The sequence below is a fragment of the Ovis aries genome, chromosome 6 (genome assembly GCF_016772045.2).
Source record: "Ovis aries strain OAR_USU_Benz2616 breed Rambouillet chromosome 6, ARS-UI_Ramb_v3.0, whole genome shotgun sequence".
Lineage (NCBI taxonomy): Eukaryota > Metazoa > Chordata > Mammalia > Artiodactyla > Bovidae > Ovis > Ovis aries.
Genome location: NC_056059.1, coordinates 67,849,874 through 67,869,814, shown reverse-complemented (window position 1 = coordinate 67,869,814; position 19,941 = coordinate 67,849,874). Strand labels below are relative to the sequence as shown.

At 40.6% G+C, this 19,941-nt stretch overlaps 2 protein-coding genes across 21 annotated transcripts in view; one reads left to right on the top strand and one right to left on the bottom strand.

The window, feature by feature from the left end:
* The window catches only part of FRYL (FRY like transcription coactivator), a 259,369-nt gene extending 246,807 nt beyond the window's left edge, over nt 1-12,562 (top strand). For 10 of the 17 annotated variants that reach the window (XM_015096494.3, XM_015096495.3, XM_060417092.1 and 7 more), the window contains 7 exons: nt 1,215-1,364; nt 2,094-2,192; nt 5,258-5,326; nt 7,998-8,015; nt 8,812-8,922; nt 9,922-10,112; nt 10,431-12,562. In XM_015096494.3, coding sequence (XP_014951980.3) covers nt 1,215-1,364; nt 2,094-2,192; nt 5,258-5,326; nt 7,998-8,015; nt 8,812-8,922; nt 9,922-10,112; nt 10,431-10,689 — 897 coding nt within the window. In that variant the 3' untranslated portion in view covers nt 10,690-12,562. Of the gene's footprint in view, nt 1-1,214; nt 1,365-2,093; nt 2,193-4,904; nt 9,304-9,921; nt 10,113-10,430 lie in introns of those variants that run through there. The other 7 variants (XM_060417094.1, XM_060417093.1, XM_060417090.1 and 4 more) reach the window with 2 other exon arrangements.
* Nucleotides 4,834-19,468, bottom strand: ZAR1 (zygote arrest 1). Of its 4 annotated transcripts, XR_009601033.1 has the most exons (6): nt 18,614-19,468; nt 17,061-17,153; nt 16,903-16,977; nt 15,572-15,781; nt 6,257-13,248; nt 4,834-5,142 (listed from the first exon to the last, which is right to left on the bottom strand). XR_009601033.1 is itself a non-coding variant. In XM_027971396.3 (4 exons), exons 1-4 carry the CDS (start codon nt 19,451-19,453, stop codon nt 15,638-15,640), a joined length of 1,152 nt encoding a protein of 383 aa, XP_027827197.2. In that variant the 5' UTR covers nt 19,454-19,468; the 3' UTR covers nt 15,444-15,637. The 4 variants fall into 4 exon arrangements, 2 of the variants coding, with proteins under 2 accessions (XP_027827197.2, XP_042107335.1); XR_006060160.2 differs by having other exon boundaries at nt 4,834-13,248; XM_027971396.3 differs by lacking the exons at nt 4,834-5,142; nt 6,257-13,248 and having other exon boundaries at nt 15,444-15,781.
* Between the last annotated feature and the right edge of the window lie 473 nt (nt 19,469-19,941).

Genomic DNA, 19,941 nt, shown 5'->3' with positions numbered 1-19,941 from the left:
CCTATGTAATGTATTTTTGGCATCCTGTAGCTAGGGAAACCAAGGCTGACATTTAAGTCATTATTTTCCCAACTACCTGCCACCTTTCCACCCCACCTAAGCAAATTTTGCCCATCTTAGAAGACCCAGCTCGGTACATAACCTCACTGAAGTTTTCCCAGCCTTCCGTCTTTCTCTCCTGAAAGTTCTTCAGTGCTTATTAACTGGAGCACTTATTTACTTAATGTAGTTTTGCATTGCTACTTGGTTTTCTATTTATATTCTTTTCTTTCCAGAGATACAAATTTCTCCATGCGTGAGACTGTGGCTTATACTTTGTTTTAAGTTAACCATAATGACACCTAATGGTGCTACACATATTCATGTAGGTACACATCCAAGTATTTGTATAGTAATTACATTGTTGGTATAGCATCTGATTCATTCCGTGTTCACTATGGTTTAGGCCCTGATGGTTTTATGTGAATGAATATTCTTGAGTTTTGAGAAGATATTGCCCTTGGTGCATTTTGATGACTTCAGTTCAGGTCAGCAGGAGAGTAAACTCTCCAAGTAGATAGTTTATCTCCTTGGATATGTTTATCCAAGGAGAGTAAACTACTTTTACTGAAAGTTTCATTTGGTAGAATTTAACTTGGGAATACCTAATTCCTCATGCACGTGAGGGCTTTATTTCCAGCAATATCTAGCATGTACTCCTTCTCTCTTTCCTAATGAAAAAAGTCTTGGGAATGGGGAGACGAATAGCACGTATCATTAGTTTCTTTTTTCAGGAATACTATACAATAAATCTTTGATCGTTTTTAGAAATTATCATGTTTCCTAAGTTAGTTAATTCGCTCAGTCGTGTCCGACCCTTTGCGACTCCATGGACTGTAGCCCACCAGGCTCCTCCGTCCATGGGATTCTCCAGGCAAGAATACTGGAGTGGGTTGCCATTTCCTTCTTCAGGGGATCTTCCCGACCCAGGGATCGAACCCAGGTCTCCCGCATTAGTGGCAGACACTTTAACCTCTTAGCCACCAGGGAAGAGCCATGTTTCCTAAAGAAGTACCTAAAAATAGGATTTATAGATTGATTTTTAGGGTTCTGTATATATCACTACAATCATAGTTTTAAAATAGAAGGTTGCTCTAATTATAAATTATGCTTTTGTACTTAAAGATTAAGAAAGGCTTTCATATGAAATACATTTTCTTATATTTTCTCCACAGTCAATTCAAAGAAAATTTGGGGACATAACTAATGAGGCAGTCAGCTTTCTTGGTGAGAGTCTGCAGCGCATTGGTGCCAAATTTAAAAGCTCATTGGAAGTGATGATGATGTGTTCAGAATGCCCAACAGTCTTTGTGGATGCTGAAACAGTAAGTTTTTACATGAGGCTTACTTTATCATAAAAAGTAAATTGGAATGGCACCACTCAGTAATGGTCTTTTTTAGAGGTAATTCAGAATTTTAAAGTTTAAAGGTTCGTATTTTCAACTTGATTATAAATATCTAGCAAAATATAGTTCCCATGTACTAGATGCAGTGACTTGTGACTGTTTCTGATTCTGACCTCTTCCTGCCCTCACCTTTCATAGAGTCCTGGATGGGAAGGCTAAGGAATCATGCTTAGAGATGCGTACTTTTCCCTGGTTCCTGAATCAAAGCTCATAGGAGAGGGCTAGACACATTTTCACCACCCCCATCCCCCCCGCCCCACCACCACCATGAAGAACCCAGAACTCCCTGGTCTTCTCCACTTGTCTGCAAGCACATTTGTAGATTATGTATTAAGACAGTTAAAGAATTACAGTTTAAAAAGCTTCAAGTGTATTACTGTTAAGGTATACACTGGTGGGACATGCCACTTTTGCCTGAGCCAGGTTTTGAAAGCATTAGAAGGCATGCTTATCCTTTCTGACATTCCTGAAACCACACCGCACTCCTCTGTTTCAGTGAAAGGTCAGTCCTTAGTACAGGACAGTGGACAGTAGGGGACGCTGGCTTAACTTGGCTTGAAAATTCACTAACCCATAACCCCAAAGTTTTTGGTCTCAGGATTGTGATCCGAAATGGTGATCTGGATCAATGTGTTTCTGATTTGACAGCTGATGTCCTGTGATTTGCTAGAAACACTAAAGTTCAGTGTTTTGGAGCTACAAGAACACCTGGATACTTACAATGCCAAAAAAGCAGCAGCTGAGCAGGTCAGTCCCTTTCTACAATGTGAAAAAAAAAAGTAGTTACTTGTGACACTAGACAAGCTAACCTGGCAGAATAGCCGAGAGGGAAACAGGACCTCTTACTACTTGCCTCAGGGTTATGCTGAGAATGGTGGGGAACTTGGAGCTGCCTGTCCAGTTAATTCCTATCTTCAGCTTTTAGAAACTGGCCTTCTAAGGGTCTTAGAACACAATGGAAAATTCGCTTTATAAAAAGCTTCTGTCTGGAGACTGAATAGCTGCTGTCAACATTGCAAGTAGGAATATAAAAGCAGTATCTCCCTGAGCAATGCATATGATATTGTGGTCCAGAAAGCCCGCCACTTGTGACGAACTGGTGATCTTTTTCCTGTGATGTGTATGTGTACATGGGCAAGCAAAGGGAGAAATGAGCATGTAGTAGACTATAGATACTGCCTGCAAACGTTATCTCTAACTCCAGACTGGCCCTGCAAAACACAGCCAGCAGTTCTGTTCACTGGGGGCAAATCCAGTGTGCTGTTTTCAACTGGCAGGAGCAGAAAAACTTAAAGCATCATAAGCAATCATGTCACTATTTTTTATCCTATCCCTTCCTTTGCTTCCTTTCTTCTTTTCTATCAAACAACTATTTTTCATTATTCAGTTTTTGCCCATCTAATAGTTTTTTGGCTGGATGGCATCACCGACTTGATGGACGTGAGTTTGAGTGAACTCCGGGAGTTGGTGATGGACAGGGAGGCCTGGCGTGCTGCGATTCATAGGGTCACAAAGAGTCGGACACGACTGAGCGACTGAACTGAATAGTTTTTTAGTTGTATCAATACATTCTTGTACATTCCTTGAGGCTTCTAAGAATCACAAGTGAAAGCCTGGGGTATTCATCAGGACCCGCTCTCTGGGCTGGAAGCGAACAGTTTTTGTCTCCCCAGCACCATAAGACCAAAAAGCCGCTGTTTACCTTTTCGGCCTCCCAGATGCCACTGCTGGCTTTCTTAGCCTCTCCTGCACATGATAAGCACAGGAACGAATGCGCCAAGGGGAGAGTGCACACGGACTGCTGGGCGGCCTCCTCTGCAGCTCCCTCTTCTCCAGGGTCTTGATCCTTAGGACCTCACTACCTGTGACAGCCCTGCTTTCCCAGCCCAGTGAAACTGTAGGCCACTACTTCAGCTTCTGAGCCTATGGACAGGAATGAGCAAATCCCCTAGAGTAACGCTGGAATCAAAGTAGGGCTCTCTTGATACTTTTATTTAACTCCCTAAATATGACAGTTTGATATTTACTATTATTATCAGTTCTTTTGACTTCCTAGTTCTTTTTCAACTAGTTCTTACTCAACTTCCACAGTCATCCTTTGAGGACAGGCCTTATATAAGCTATTCCATCACACCCAGACGCCAAACCTCTCCAGTTAATTTTTAACATTTGAGCCCTGAGTTAAAAAAAAAAAAAAAAAATCCATCATGATAGGAAGACCGATTAACCTGTGAACTGGAGGTTGTTCAGTACACAGACTGTCTATTGTGTTTTGAATACACTGACCGGGAAGGTGTAGACCGGTACTTTTCAGGCCAGTGTGCAGCCACAGCACAATAGGCTTGGGGCTTGTCTTGTAACAGAATACAAACCAGAATTATGTTGAATAGTGCCCCCCCCCATGCCATATCATAGGCATACAGTGTAAAAAAATATATTTAGTAAGAATAAGCAATTTAAAATTTTTTCCATCAGCATACTGGACACATTGGGCTAGACTTGTGATGATGAACCAAATAGGGACTCTTAACATTTTGTGTGAGCAGACATTCATGTACAAATTCCATGACAGATGTCAGCTGATGAGAGAGAAATCTGCTGACTGGCTTTTGACAGTGGCTGCCAGCAGCTATATCTCGCTACGGAAGCTTAACATGTTTTTCTTCTGACTTGCTGTCAAGCACAGAGCCTAAGGGCCCAGCCAGGCTGAGGGGCTGGGATAAAAGGGACAGAAGGTCAAAGAGACTGTTTTGAAACAACCGAGACACCTAATTTTCATTCTCTGCATGTAGACCGTTAAGCTACAACTGAGAATTTCAAATGTCTAATAATGAAATATTTTCAAAGAATAAACAATGTAGCTCGTGGTTTTTCTCAAAGTCCTAATGAAAAATGTCCTAGTTTCATATATATAATTTCAAATATAATTCATATTATATATTTGATAATATTATATATTATATTGTAATTTTATCATGTTTAGTCTGTCACATAAGAAAGAGCCAGAAAGGCAAAAGAATTGATTATTAATATCAAACTGTTAAAACCTAAGTGCTTAGCTTGAAGGCTCTTAGCTTTCACTTCAGCTTAGATATTCTGAGTCCAGTGTTTTTCTCCACTAAACCACAGTACTGTTATTTTCTTTTTATGTGGCCAAGGAAAACTTACCTTAAATAAATATCCATCTTTAGGACTAGCCCCTGGATAAGGAAAATCACATTTGGCTTCTGCAACCAGTATCTCTTTGGAGATAACATATTTATTCATACATTGCTGTCCAAAAAGGAAGGAAAAACAAGATTTTAAATGGATTTTAGTTTCTGCTTCACTAATTAAAAGTGACACATATCTTCTGAGAATTACACTTCTGATAAATAAACAGACCTGGTTAATTCTAAGTTGCCTTTATTAAACTGACAAGAGGGGAAGCCCACTTTTCATTTCTCCATCTTACATTAGACACAGGTCAAGTATAGGCTGTGAAGATTTCCAGTAAAATCTACAAAAATGAGTCGTCTTTACTGAAATGGAGCACCACAAGTCCCTGGAATAGAAGACAGCTGATTGTGTTTCCATTAATAAACTGTCCCCAGTGTGTACACGTTGCCACGTAGACAGCATCCTCTGCTTGGGTTTGTTGCATACAAATGATTCATTCTGCTCAAGTGGAGATCAAAGTCTGTGTCTACAACCAATCCTAGAAATGCAAGTGCACTTATTTTTGTTCTGTATGTACAGGCTGTTACAGTACCAGTTTCATTGTGTACTATGCAATTACTGTATTAAAATTTTACTGTTACTTATTTCTTCAGTGGTTAGACAATTGTAAGAGGACATTTGGTGCCAAAGAAGACATGTATAGGATAAACACAGATGCACAAGTAAGTTTCTTATTCTTAGTTTTGCTATATTTCCTATCAGGTAAATAATGTATATGCGCAAATGTCCTTATTTGCTATTCCTAAAAATAAAGAATATTCGTAACATTTTTCATTTTTGTTATCAGAACAGTCTTTGTAAATGTTAGGTTCAGTAGAATGTTGGCTTAGTAATGAAAAACTCACTTTAATAAAAATGAATGACCAGCTTGTGATTGAAACTTAATAACATTCCATAGATAAGCTCGATGAATATCTGGATAGTCCAGGTTGACTTTTAGTTGAGTCTGCCTCTTTAAAAATTTTTTCATTCTGCATTAGTATTCTACAGATAAATTGGCCAAGAAAGCAAACTGGAGTAATACATTCATGTTAGTCCTTCCAAAGATGAAATTCTGGTTGGATAAGTTATGGTTTTTGCTAGTAAAATTCAGTGAAAAAAACAGTAATATAGAGAAGAGTGCACATATATAACACATATATTAAATGAGGATAAAATTAAGACCTACCAGTTATTTTAATAGAAGTATAACTTTATAAGGGGAACATGCATTAATCAATTAATAGCCTCTGCATTTGACATCAGAATTCTAATCTTTTACCATGTCAGACTGTCATAAAAGTTACTGTAGTACTGTAATAAAAATTTGAAGTTTTACAAAACTGAAATATTGAGAAAATAGCAGTATACGCTCACTAAATGTTAACTGTTTGCCAGGCATTGTGCTGAGCATTTCATATTCATTATCTCTACCCATACAATTTCATCTAGTAGATGCTATAATTATCCCCATTATGAGATAAGGATAAATAATAAGCAATCAATAAATATTTTTAAACAAATAAGGAGAAAATATATATGCAAATTAAAATCGAGGCTCAAAGAAGCTAATTTATCTAAAATCAGTAAGTAAATAGGATTAAGATTCAAACCTAGAAAGGCTGACTCCGAATCCTGGTCTGTCATAAAGAAACTATTATGTCATCTGTGTGAAAAAAGAAACAGGGCAAGATAAGGGATTAATCTCAGACTAGAATTTGATCCTTTGGTTCTGTCTTTGCCACTATGGCTTAAACAAGGAACAGACTGCTTTTCTCATATATAAATTAGATGGTTAGACTAAGTATTTCTTGTATCCCTTCTACCTGATGACAAGGAGTTCCATCTCAGAAGTCTATGTCAATTAAAATAGCTTGAGGTTCTCTACTGAGTAAAAAGTGAAAACTCTTTACATTTAAGCCTTCCATTTATATCTTAGCTCTCCTTTCACATTCAGCTCCCTGAAAGGAGAGGTCTCTCTTTATGCAACATTATGTACTGTCTGTTCCTATATACCAGTATAGCCATTTGCCTAATAAGCACTCAATAAATATTAAAGATAAATGAAAGAATTGTATATATGCAAATTTCAACATACTAAAAAGCAATATTTTTAAATGTACAATGTTAACATTTTGTGTGATCTAGTAGTTCAAAACTAAGAAATTATGTTTGTTATTTCCTATAATTGTGATCATTATAAACTTTATCAGTGATATCTTTTCCATTATATCCTAAAGTGGATGCTATGGATATATGTGTATGGAGTCAGTTTTATGTTAATAGAAATAAAAATATACTTAAAACTCATAGTTTCCATGCAAAACTATATGAAGTAAAACCTCAGAAATTTAGATATGCTAATGTCTGACATTGGATTGTACTCAACTAACATTCACAGAATGACCATCCACGTAATTTATGGTAAGTAGTTCAGAGCTAAAGTTCACCTATGCTTAGCAAATCCCTTCTAAATTGATAGCAATAAATGTTATATAAACAGTGCTTCAGAGGAAACTATTTAGAAAAGCAGATTTCAAAAGGGACTTTTGAATATTTCAAAAGCAATATTTACATATGATGATTGCTGTTTTAATTAGAAGTAATTCTTCTCCTTTAATGAGACCAGGTCTAAGTTGCTGTAGATATTTTCATGTAATAATTTTTAAATATTCCATAAGCTGGATGTTTGATTCAAACCTACTTGGGTTAAATTTCTGAGGTTTAGTAAACTTTTTTGAAATGCAATTTAAAACACACAACTGCTCTCAATATTTTACCTTCTGATTCAGTGCTAATGATGGCAACTTAATGATTTAAGTAGACAGCAAAGGGTAACAAAGCCAGAACCAGCCGAGCCGTGTCAGAGGTAATATTCTCATGGGCAGATACTTATTATATAAAATTATATGCCAGTTCTCTTCTGAGAAGTAGGAGTAACTCATTTCTTATTGTAATTGGAAGTTTTCCACTTTCCTAACAGAAATTTGTTACATTTAGCTTTTTTAAAAAAGGCTATAAAAACCCAGATAGATGACCACTTTCAGTAGCCAACTTCCCAACATCCCACTAGTTTGATTTTATGCTTTGTAGCTTTTGCACAAGAAATAAACTTTAGCCTAAATGTAATTTAGCTGTTATTTGGCAAAGAGTGAAAAACACCCTGGATTGTTACAGAAATGTCTAAAAAACTTTATTCTGGAAATGGCATCATAAATTTTTCTTTGGGGTGTAATTAAATGTTCTTCAGTTTGCCTGGGACATCTGTGACCCTAGTTAAAATGATTTCTTACACTAATTCTTGGTCTTTTTCTTCCTTTGTATTTTTTGTGACCCGATCACCTTCTTGCTTAGCAAATGGAAATTCTAGCAGTAAGTGACCTGTCTTAATTTATAGACTACTTATCCATGTCAGACAAACTGGTTTCATTTGCCATTTGTGACCTAGCAATGTTTTATCATGGACTGCGTAAAGAGTAGTGTGTGCTTTAGTTCTGCATAGCCCTAATCCATGAAATGTTTTCGTCCTACAAAGATAATGAGGTTTTATAATTAATATGTACAACCAGCAGTTGCCTTTTTACACCTCTAATGAATCTCCTTTTAAATTTAATTTTAATAATCCAAGTGCATTTTTTAATTTGTCTTGTTTCAGTGAGATTATAAAATTGTTTTTCTTTTTTTAGAAAAAGGAATTAATTTAAAAAGCAAACTATTCTTACTTTTTAGATGAGAGGTTATCCAGTTTTTGCTTTATCAAGCACTTATTGATAAATGCAATGAGATGTATATCTCAATGTAGCAAGAGTATATGAATTTGTAAATTATTTTCATTATGAAGTTAAAGTTTTAAGTTCTAGTGAATCCATTTTAAAGCATTCTATTTATTGCCTGCTAAAAATTCTATTTGTCTAATGTGAAAATGTATCACACTAAAAATGAACTATGTAACCAATAATCTTAAAATTTTTATTTTAATCCCAGTCTTCAGAGCATCTTTCATCTGTGTTTCATCAACTTCATACCATATTAACTTGCTTACTGCAGAAAGATAAATCTCAGAACAATTTAAAATAATTATTTACTTTTAAATTTTAATTGGAACTTTGTTGTCTCATCAAATATGGAAAATAACACCTAAATTTAACGTGGTGTTATTTATTTCTAGGAACTGGAGCTCTGTCGAAGGTTATACAAATTGCATTTTCAACTGCTGCTTCTGTTCCAAGCCTACTGTAAACTTATCAACCAAGTCAACACAATAAAAAATGAAGCAGAGGTAAATATTCAGTTGTAGTAGGCATTAGTAACTGATCGTACAAAATTAAAATACATTCATGCTTATTTCCTTGTAGGAGTGCTAAGGTCGAAAGTCACTTATGGAGAGTGGCTAGTGGGTCTTTTTTCCCCCCATAGTTAAGTATTATCAGTTTTTGAAATGATGTGCTATTTTAGGACCAGTTAGTAAATCTAAAAGCAGATATCCAATGATCTTAAAAGGTTTGAGACGTTAAAGTTTGCAATAGCAGCAATAGATCATCTGTAATCAAAAATCAAGTGAAGCACGTCAATACAATAAAGACAAAATTGTATTATGAAACCCCCTAACATCTTGTCCATGTAGTATTTCTATAGTTCTAGTAACTCACACAAAAATAAACACATCAAGAACACTGCAGGTATTAGAAAGCATGAACAGATTCACTTTTAGAATCTTTCCCTCTTGCCAACCACTGGTACCAGAACTATCACCAAGGAAAACACTGCATTTTCTAAATTTACTTTAAAAAAAAAAAAAACATACATACCGGCTTATATAAAATACCTTGGAGAAATAGCCCTTTAAAATATAAAGACATCTCATTACTGTCAATTTTTTTTCATGATCCTCCCAGAATTCCAGGCCTTATGTTACGAAACAATAATATAAATGTATTTTTACTATCCAAGATGAAGTATGTATAACATGTTATCACATGTTAAAATATAGACCAATATAAACAACCTATTGTTTTACTTATTACAAGGTATTGATAACATTTATTACATTTAACCTGTTGTTTTATCAAGAGTATCTAAAGACTACTGTTTGGCAGCTGAAATTATTCCAGCTGAATAGAGAACTTGAAATATTAACTGTCCTAAGTTTAACAACTGAAAATAATCTTGAAGAGAAAATATTACCATCATCAGATGTAATTTCACAGCTAAGTAAGTACTCAGTATTGTTACTGAATGTACAAATTTGATCCCTTTAAGGTATATTTATTTCTTTCAGGTCTTCAACATGTCAGAGGAACTTGCCCAGTTGGAAAGTATCCTCAAAGAAGCTGAGTCTGCCTCAGAAAACGAAGAAATTGACATTTCCAAAGCTGCACAAACTACTATAGAAACTGCCATTCATTCTTTAATTGAAACTTTGAAAAATAAGGAATTTATATCAGCTGTAGCACAAGTCAAAGCTTTCAGGTAAAATGTGAAGGGATTTATAGGAGATGCCTTTATACCTAACTGGAAATTTATGATGGAGTTTGGGTTTTCAACTTGATGTCTCAATCTTTGTGAAAGGAAAACATGACCTTATTTTGTACACTTACCAATGCAATGACACCAATTCTAGACTTTGTTCATTCTCGGTGCTACTTTCAGTAATATTTGTTAAAATGTTAAAACAGATCCTCAGTGATTCATAAGGAAATTACTTTTTTTGTAAGTATTAACTTAAAAGTACTTAATCTGGAATGATTGCTATGACTCTCAGGACTTACAAATACTGTGTGCTTTCAGATCTCTCTGGCCCAATGACATCTTTGGCAGCTGTGAAGACGCCCCTGTCCAGACGCTATTACACATCTATTTCCACCACCAGACGCTGGGCCAGACGGGAAGCTTTGCAGTCATAGGCTCTGACCTGGACATGTCAGAAGCCAACTACAAACTGATGGAACTTAACCTAGAAATAAGAGAGTCTCTACGCACGGTGCAATCATACCAACTCCTCGCACAGGCCAAACCAATTGGAAATTTGGTGAGCACTGGATTTTGAGAAACTTCAGGCATTCAGGAAAAGACTGAACTGAAGATGATTAAGAATATTAACAAGCACCTTTTATGGACCCTTGCAGTTCACTGACGACTTTTTCTGGCAGCATCCACAACCCCAGTGTAACTAATGTCAAACTTTCTCAAGGTAAAAAAGAATGTCAGAGCCACATCTGAAGGGGAAAAAACTAATCATCTTAACAGCTGCCAATACCTCCCACAATAAGCGTATAAAGAAAGAATTTTTTAAATGACTTTACCTACGTGAAAAGAAAAGGGCTAAAAGTGATGCATACAAATACAATACTTTCTGGAGAAAGAAAAGAACTCTAAGAATGTCTGCAATAATGGCCTCTAATACTGAGACATTGGAAAGCAGGTAAAATGAGGCTGAAATCGAGGCTGGTTCATTTTAGCTGAAGACCTGCAGAGCTGCTTGGGTTTCTAGCAGTCACAAGCATAATCGACAACTGATGCTTAGTCATCTACATGAAGAACATTCATTCGGATAGATAGACACAGAAAGACTTATTTGCAAAAACCATTGATTTTTTTTTTCCCCAATATGTGGGATAAGGGCGTGGGTGTTTTGTTCTTTTGGTCTGTATAAGGAATTGTGTGTGTGTGTGTGTGTGAGCTGAGATGTGTGCATATGTGATAGTCATATTTTCAAGGTATGGGTGTTTGGTGATAACGTCTCAGAGCATGCCTAAAAGAGCACTGCAAGATTATTTTTGAAAAAATTTATTTTATTAGATCTAACTCTTCATAGTGTGTAAATGTTAGGACATTTTAATAATATTTTAAAACTGGGCTTTCCCAGTATTTCGAAAAGAAATAATATATCTGTTAACGTTATTGGAATGCTGCTCAGTTCTCTGATCAGTGCTTATGTTACAATTGTTGATAACTAACCAAAGTAGATGCCTGCGGAGACTTTAAAATGTACAATAAAGATGTATGCTGCCCGTCAGCGCTTCTCATTAGAAAAGTTAACTTATTTTACTCCATAATTATTATAGAAACTGTATAGATTAAAACTGGTATTTTCTTGTACATTTGTGCAATGCACTGTTATACAAGAAGAGGTGTACAAAGCTAAAGAAACTGTGGTCGTTGATGGTAGAATATGTGACTTGCAGGCACTGAAAGTCTGCAGAATTCAAGAAGAGAGATGCACACACATTTGTGTATGTTTATGCAGGACGTACATGTTTCACCCTTAAGGAACCCGGGGCTACGGGGGAAGATGAAAGGAAGCCTGAAGACTGACTTAACCAAAACATGCAATACCCTTATTCACTGTCCAAGTTTGCAGCATAACATGGACTGGATTTCTCTGTCCTTTTTTTAAAATAGCATTTTGTAAAAGAAATGAATGTAGTCCCACAAATTCCTCTGATTTGAAAGGAACACCTTGTATTTTTTATATGCATCTCTTATCCACTGTGACTTTTCTTTTAAACTGGGCTCTGGGATTCCAGAGTTTAGAATGTAGAAATGAAATGCTTAGCTTTGCCTTTTCTTGGCGGTGCGGACCCTGCCAGAAATGTAATTATGCTCAAGTGCATTAACTGAGGGCACCGCGCACGCCATTGGACTGCTGACTAGAGTTATGTTACCTATAAAATTCTGTAACTGGTCACAGCACATTCATAATCACTGTATTTTTTGACCCTGATAAAAACAATTATTTTGATGGTGTTCTGGTACTGTAAATGGTGTCCTTTAAATTATTTAATGACTTCTGGGTGTGGGGCAGGAAGAGAGCAGTGGTGTCTGGAGACACACCACACTTTACATCCTATCTCACCATCCCCTATTTTTCTCACCCTCCTTATATCCTTTTTGTTAAAATAAAAAGCATTGTAGCTGTTGGTCTGTGTTGTATTTTAAGAAAGGATGAATGATTATAGTGTGCCTCATTAAGGAACTTTTCAAATGTTGCCTTGACTATTTCTAAAAAAAAAAAAAAATTGTCCTTCAAAAGGGGAGAACACATTTAGTTCAACTGACTAATTACCCAAACCTTCCATACATTTGAAATTTCCTTTTCCTATTCATATGTAACTAAGTCTATTAATAATGTAATAAAGATGAGTACACCTACAGAAAGCAAGATGCAGATATAAAATCATTAGGATTTCCCTCTGCAAATCAGATTTTCTTCAAACCTATACTTGGATGCTCCTTGTCCTCTGGATCCAAAGTGTACATTCATTAACAAAATGTATCAAATGCTTAATTTATTAAACACCTTAGTTTCAGTCAGAGCCCAGTTTTTGTTCATTTACAACTTTTCTTTTGCCTGCTAAATTTATCATTTTTAAATAGTAAGTCTGTACAATAACATGAGATACTATGGTTTCTCCTAAAGGTTTACATGATTTAGAACATATTTTTACTTTTAGTAATGTAAGATGGGGAGGGTGTGATGCCCCCCGCCCCCACAAGAGTCCATCCTAAATTCAGAAAACAGTTACACAGTCTCGGGACACTCACCAAAGCCAGAGCGAGCATCCCTCCTTTCAGTCTCCAAGAACTGCTTATCCACCAGCATAATCTATACGAGAGAGAGGAATCGACGTCAATATAGTTGTACTTTATGGCATTTTTAAATTTTCAAAATTTCAAAACTGTCACTTTAGCAAATGTAAGAAATATGAACAAAACTAGAATCACTTCCCTTGATACCCAGAGAGAATAGCATTCTGGGGTATTTCTTTCTAGCCTCTCAGTCTCTCACTCAGAAAAATCATATAAATCTCTAATTATACATACAGTTTGATAGTGCTTCATTGCCAGAGTGTTCTGACCATAACTCTCATCACGAGTTCTCATACCACTTTGTTCAGTTTCTGAATAGCCACTAAGTAAAACATACTCTGATCCTGGCTTTGCTCAACTGTAAAATAGGGTTAACTGCGCTGTTGGGAAAATTAATGGCAATGTTAAGCCTAAAGAATGATTAATAGCCATATTAATAACCACTGAGTTTGTCCTAGGGCTCGTTGTAGGGCTCATTTCTATTGTTCCTCATTTGTTCATCAGATGCTCAGAGTAAATATGTACCTCTTGCATGCCATGTAAGATTGGTTTCCTGTCCCTGTACCTACCAGTGACCTCATGATGAGTTAACATCATTAACACAAAACTCATCACCTTCACCCACACCCTATGGTCCTCGTCCTGCATTTCTCTTTGGCCCCACCGCCATTTGATCTTTGCAAGACTCCTTATGGGTTTACAAGCACACATGGTATTGCCAGAGTTTTTTTTTTTAAAGGTGAATCTGTCACTAAGCTTTAAAGCCTCCACCACAGCTTTAAAGCCTTTCAGTGGATCCTCACTGATGACATGTGAGGACCGGTTGCCCCAGCCTGGGTACACCAGTGATGCCAGCCTTCACACCCACCCCTGTGTATTCTGCCACTGGGGCCTCCTGGCTTTCTCTACCACTGGGCCTTTGCACGTTAGCCTAGCCTAGAAAAGTTCTTTCCCTCTTCACCTAATTCAGCTCATCCAAACTTTAGCTCAGCTGTAGTATCATTTTTTTCAGGCAAGTCTTCTCTTCCCTCCCCAAGTCAGATCCCTTTTGTTTTCTGCTAGGTGCTAAGTGGCTCTTACATAGAGCATAGCAGAAGTTTTGTGCAGAAATTAATGGGCATACACCCACCATATTGGAAGCGTTATCAGGGCAAAGGCCACAGCCATGTTTCTCCGTGGGAACTGCAGGGCTGACTCAGTTTTCACACTTCAATTACATAAGCAACATCTGGGGTGCTTATTAAACACCACCTCCAGGTAGTGATTCAGTAGGAACAGAAGCCTAAGAATCTGCATTTTTACAAACACCAGGCCAAGGGGTTAGAGGCCTTCCCCCCACTATAAAAGATTCTAGAGACTTCAATTTTAGTTTTACTCCCCGTATTTGTCTACGTACAAACATCCAAGATGTTTAACAGACTTACTATATACATGGTCGCTCTAAGGTAGTAAGGGTTAACTAAAGTGGGATGGTTAAAAATTTGGAAGGCATAATTAGCACCTGGTTCCAACTATGTTGTTTCTGTAACCAGGAAACCAATAGCTCTCAACTCTGATTTCATTAGAATCCCTCCTGTCATACCCCACCCCCACCAATGCTCCAGGGTCTGGGTGTTTTCTTGGTAATCTGGTAGAAAGCTATTAGGCACAGTCAGGATAGTGGTAAATGATGACGAACACTCCACCCACAGAACTGCAAGTCTACAATGACAAAGGCTAAAACTGCCTCTTAACTTCATCTTTAAATACATTTAGGAGACTTTAATGTTCCATTACCAGTTGAAGTTCATTTGAAGTTATTTAACATCTAAAAACTGCCCTCAGCTCCCCCCACCCGTTTCAGTCCACATCTGTTCTGTATCTGTGATGCTGTCAGCAAGTCAGGTTCTCACAGCCTTTGTCCCTCAGCACCTACTACACTGAGAGAATCTGAAAGACGTCCACTCCCGGTTCTGACTCTGGGTCCCCTCAAACATCAAGGCCTAGCTCTGCCTTTGCCTCCTGCAGAAGAATGCTCATTTTAATAGATGGCTTTTTTGTTCAATTAATTTCTTATAGGCATCAGACCTACAAGCAATAAAACATCCCATCAGTGAGTCCCTTCATACTGTCAAGTAGTGACTAGCCTAACTCAGACCCTGGCTGCTCCATAAGCAATGGACAAATACTAACGTAACAGGCACAGACTGTTAAGACAGGCTCTCCTACGCATTTTATGCAGTGTATCAACTGTTTTGCAATGCTTTTATTTGACAGTTTTGCCAAACAGCCTTTCACGAAGTATTTCGAGGGAGCAGCAGAAGAGGAGGAGGGACATGAGGGGAAAAAGCTCAGCTCACTTGTCTGCGCCACCAGCACACATTCAGCGGGACCACGGTTTTTGGGGGGGGGTTCCCCCCATTCACTTAAATGATATATTTGAAACTGAAAGTGCTGTCACAGGATAGGCGTTTGCCTTTGCATCTCCCACACAAATCTTGACGGTGGGGCCTTTTGGGGTCCACATGGCGAAGTTTCACCGGGCAGGAGCATCTAGTCTGTTTACAATTCTGAAAAAAATCAAAGTGAGACATGCATACAGAAGATAAACCCTTGGTGATATCCTGGAACTTCAAAGTTGTTTCTCTAGTCCATTCAAATACTAACTGAATGTACACTAAGCAAGGTTCTGTCTGCAAGGACAGGAATGGGAGGAACTGAGCGCTTCCGTCACGCACTCCTGCTCCCATTTTGCATAGGATTCGATTCTGAATTGTGAAGCTTCTTCTGAAGACGTTTAAGAGGAAATCTTCCTATCCTTGAAGCCAGGGTGGAGAGCCACCAGGTAGGAGAGAGGAGTCTGACAACAAAAGTGAAGGTGTGAGGCCAGGAGCTAGTAGCAGGCCTGTCACCCGTGGCTGACCTTGGCCCTCTCCCTGCTGCAAAGGACCTCAAGCTGAGGCAGAAGGCAGAACAGCTGCTGGGCCAAAAGCAGAGCTGTTAGTAAGTTCGATTTCCTTGTCAGATTCCTCTCTACTTTAGAACTTGCTCTACTCTGAGTCAAGGGCATTGATTAGTCTCAACTGGCAAGTCAAGGTCCACTAGCGGTGTGGTTTAACAGCCTAGTTCCTTCTTCCCTCTTTGATTATCACAGCCCGTTATCACAAGGCAGTGCTCAGTTAACAAGCAACCTGTTACCACTTAACCTGATAAAGCCATGCAACTTAGATTTAAAAACAAATTCCTTTCTGAACTAAGGCAAAGCAGAAAACTTTGAAAAACTCGCATTCTTACTAAATACTTATAACTTGGGTACATGCTTCATGAAATGTATTTGCATAAAATTGTCAGCCTGTACTACGTCATGTTAAAAGGTATTCTGTTCTTTAAATTTACTCTCTCCTGAACTGGACTGAGTGTCAGGTAAAGCAAACATTCTTCTACATTGCAAGTGAGACAACAGTCTCCAGAGATGTTCACACGACAAGAGCAGGTTTACAAGAGCAGGAGGAAACGAACATTGAGACCTGGCTTCCCAGTTGAGTATTATTTCTACAACTCCTTCCAGAAAGGAATCAAAACTTCAGGTCACTGGGAATCTAGGCTCTCTTAGGAAATATATTCAAGAAACTACTCCTAAACCTTCTCATCACTATCTAGTTCAAGCATAAAATGCAAATGTTCAATTTACTTGGCAGGTGATATCCTCCACTCGGTAAGGGTTATAAGACTTCTGGCATGTTCGGCAAAACTGCTTGTAGTAAACCTGATCGGACAAAGGAAAAATTTAAAGTCCAAACCCTCCTGAACCTTTTGTCAGGATGACGCTGGTGACAGGGCATTGCTTACCTTGTTAGTGCCTTGTACACACCACACATAGGCACTTTCCCAGCGGATATTGCAGTCCTTGCAGTGATAGTAGCCATACTTCTGCTCTAAGAACTGAGCGAAAGAAGAGCAGAGTTTAACCAACTTGCCATCTGAATCAGCCTTCATCTCAAGCAGCCTGGAAAGGATCTGATACTTAAATCTGGCACTCTGCTTCATGGAGGAAAGTAGAATCAGGTTCAAGTTGGTCTCCACAAGGTAACAATTAGGAAAGCTAACAGCTTAATCAAGTATGGAATAGAAAAGCATGGGCCCACAGAAGTTTGTGTTCCACATTCACTTGATTCAAACAGCAGTTTACTAAGCAGGTGTTTTCCTGCAGACAGGCAAGGGCAAAGCCAAACATACAGGGTTCCTGAATCTTGGGATTCTAGAGGGAGGGTTTTTCTTTCTGTAAAATTTAAGGTCTGACCTTAGCACACACATATGAAGTAGTCAAAAGGAAGAAATAAGACTGCACCCTAAAATAATCTTGGGTGAACACCTTGAAAAAAAGCTCTTTATGTTGCTAATTAAGTTTCTACCAAATGGTGCTGAGAGTTGAAAATATGGATAAGCCATTAATTCATATACAATATGAACAAAAGTAGTATTACCTTATTTTTTAAGTTATTCTCAGTAAGTTACAAACAGGTTTTTCAAGTTAGGTCTTTAGGATTGAAAGGAACTTTGGAAGACTCAGCATTTTCAGAGGTGAGGAAGCTGAAGTCCAGGAAGGTTAAACCTTGAGTATCAACACAGTTTGGAGCGGTCATAACGTGTACAAATCTGTTTCACTCTATTTGCTTCCGGGACTCCCACTAGATAGCCGAGGGCCTGGAGGAGACATCAGAAGGACTCCTCCAGGCCTCTTACTACTTCTCATGTCTTTCTCCTCCGCTGGGTTACAACCCCTCAGTGCGTTCCAGCTCTTTAGCGTTCAGGCAACTACCACATGGCCCTCCATGCCTGCAGCTCTTGGGCAGCAATGCACGCTCGGCAGCGCGCACACTTCAGCAGGACCATCAGATTTCCGAATAGGGGTGCGTCTTAAATGCAAGGTAAAATCCTGACCAGCACCCCAGTAGTCAATGGTTACAGTTTCTAACACACTGAATTCAAAACTGAGAGTGGGATCCACGGAATCGACTCTCCTGGCCAATAAGTTCACCTTCTCATGTTCTGAGACCCATCCTGGATCATCCAAGTGTACATACAATGTATTTGCTGTACACAGCTCACTACACTCTGGCGGTCAGCAAATACTCTCGGGAATAAGAATGTTAAGAGCTTTTCTACAGCCACCCCTGTGCAGCTGGAGTTCTACGATAATAGCAACTAACACACCACACTCGATTTCATGCTGACGAGATAGACTTCAGCAGCCACCGAAAGGCACCGAAGCGTGCCGGCGCGTAAAGGGAACGCGCGCCTCCACATGTCGAGAGTAGCCGAGGGCGGGCACCTGGACGGGGATGGGAGCCCACACAACTTCGGGGATCCCCTGCCAGTTCCCAGGCCAACTCGGGTCTCACCTGGAAGCGCAGGCGCTCTTTGCCCGGCTGGGGGCTCCGGGGCGACGATCTCTCGCCAGCGGTGCCCGGGACCTTGGCGACGGGCGGGGGCTGCTCGCGGCTCGCGGGTACTGCGGCCTGGGCCTCGTCCTCCTCAGGCTGCAGCCGCTGGGACACCTTGCTCGCCGACCCGTCTCCCGCCTCGGGGCCTCGGGGCCTCGCAGGCGGCGGCTCTCGCTCAGCCTCCGGCTCCCCGGGCGTCTGCTGGCCCGCCGCGGCCTCGGCCCCCTCCAGGAGGGTGGCTAGGCAGCGGGAGGCCACGGGCGAGTACACGGCCAAGGTGCGCAGGAAACGCACGCGCCGCGGGGCGCGGCTCGGCGGGCTGTCCTGCTCCGGGCCCTTGCGGGCGCGCTGCGGGGAGGCCGGGCAGCTGCCGCCCGCGTCCGCCGCGCCCTCGGGATCCGGACTCGGACCGAACTCGCGGGCCCTGCGCCCCAGCGTCCGCCGCCCCAGCGAGCACTGCACCGACACGTCGCGGCACGGGTTCACCTGCACCGCCGCATCCCGAGTGCTGACCCGGCGGGGGCCCACCTGCGACAGCAGGGCCATGAGCTGCGCGCGGTGGTAGCCGTGGACGTACTCGGCGGCCGCCAGCTGCCCGTGGCCCGGGAACGACGACGAGGCCGCGCCGTCGGAGGAGGAGGAAACGGGAGGGTAGCCCCCGCCCCGGGGTCGCCAGCCACCCTCGTCCGCCCCGCTTTTTCCCTTGGCGGCGGCGGCCGGGTAGAGGCACCGGTACGAGTAGAGGGCGCACGCCGGGTACAGGTAACCATCCAGGACGACGTCCCCCAGGGCAGCCATCAGCGTACCCCTGCCGCCTGCCCGCCGGCCCCGGCGCCCTAAATAGACGACCTCCCAGGGGCAGCCGGACGCGGGCCCCACCCCCGCGGCCAGCGCTGCGCTGGGGCAGCGCCCCACCCCCACCCACCACACCCCCGCACCCTTCCCGCCACCCGCTGGTGTCCTCGCTTCCTCGCCGAAGGGTTCCCTTCCCGACCTTGGTGTGGGAATATTCCACACCCGGAGGTCGGCACCAATATCCTAAAATGATCTGCAAAGAAAGCTTTCTTTGCGATGCAAAACTGATCTGGAAGTGAACTTGCCCCAGGTGAAGAGGATACCCGCAGAACCATCCCCCGGATTAACCGAGCCAGGTGGTCGCCATTCCTCGGTTATTGTCTGCGCCGCCTCCGAAGTTGAGGCTAGGCTGGGTGCCTCTGGCTAGTGAGCAAAAATGCGAAGGTTTGGGGAGACTACTTGGGGTCTGATAACCTTCAATCTCAGGTTAT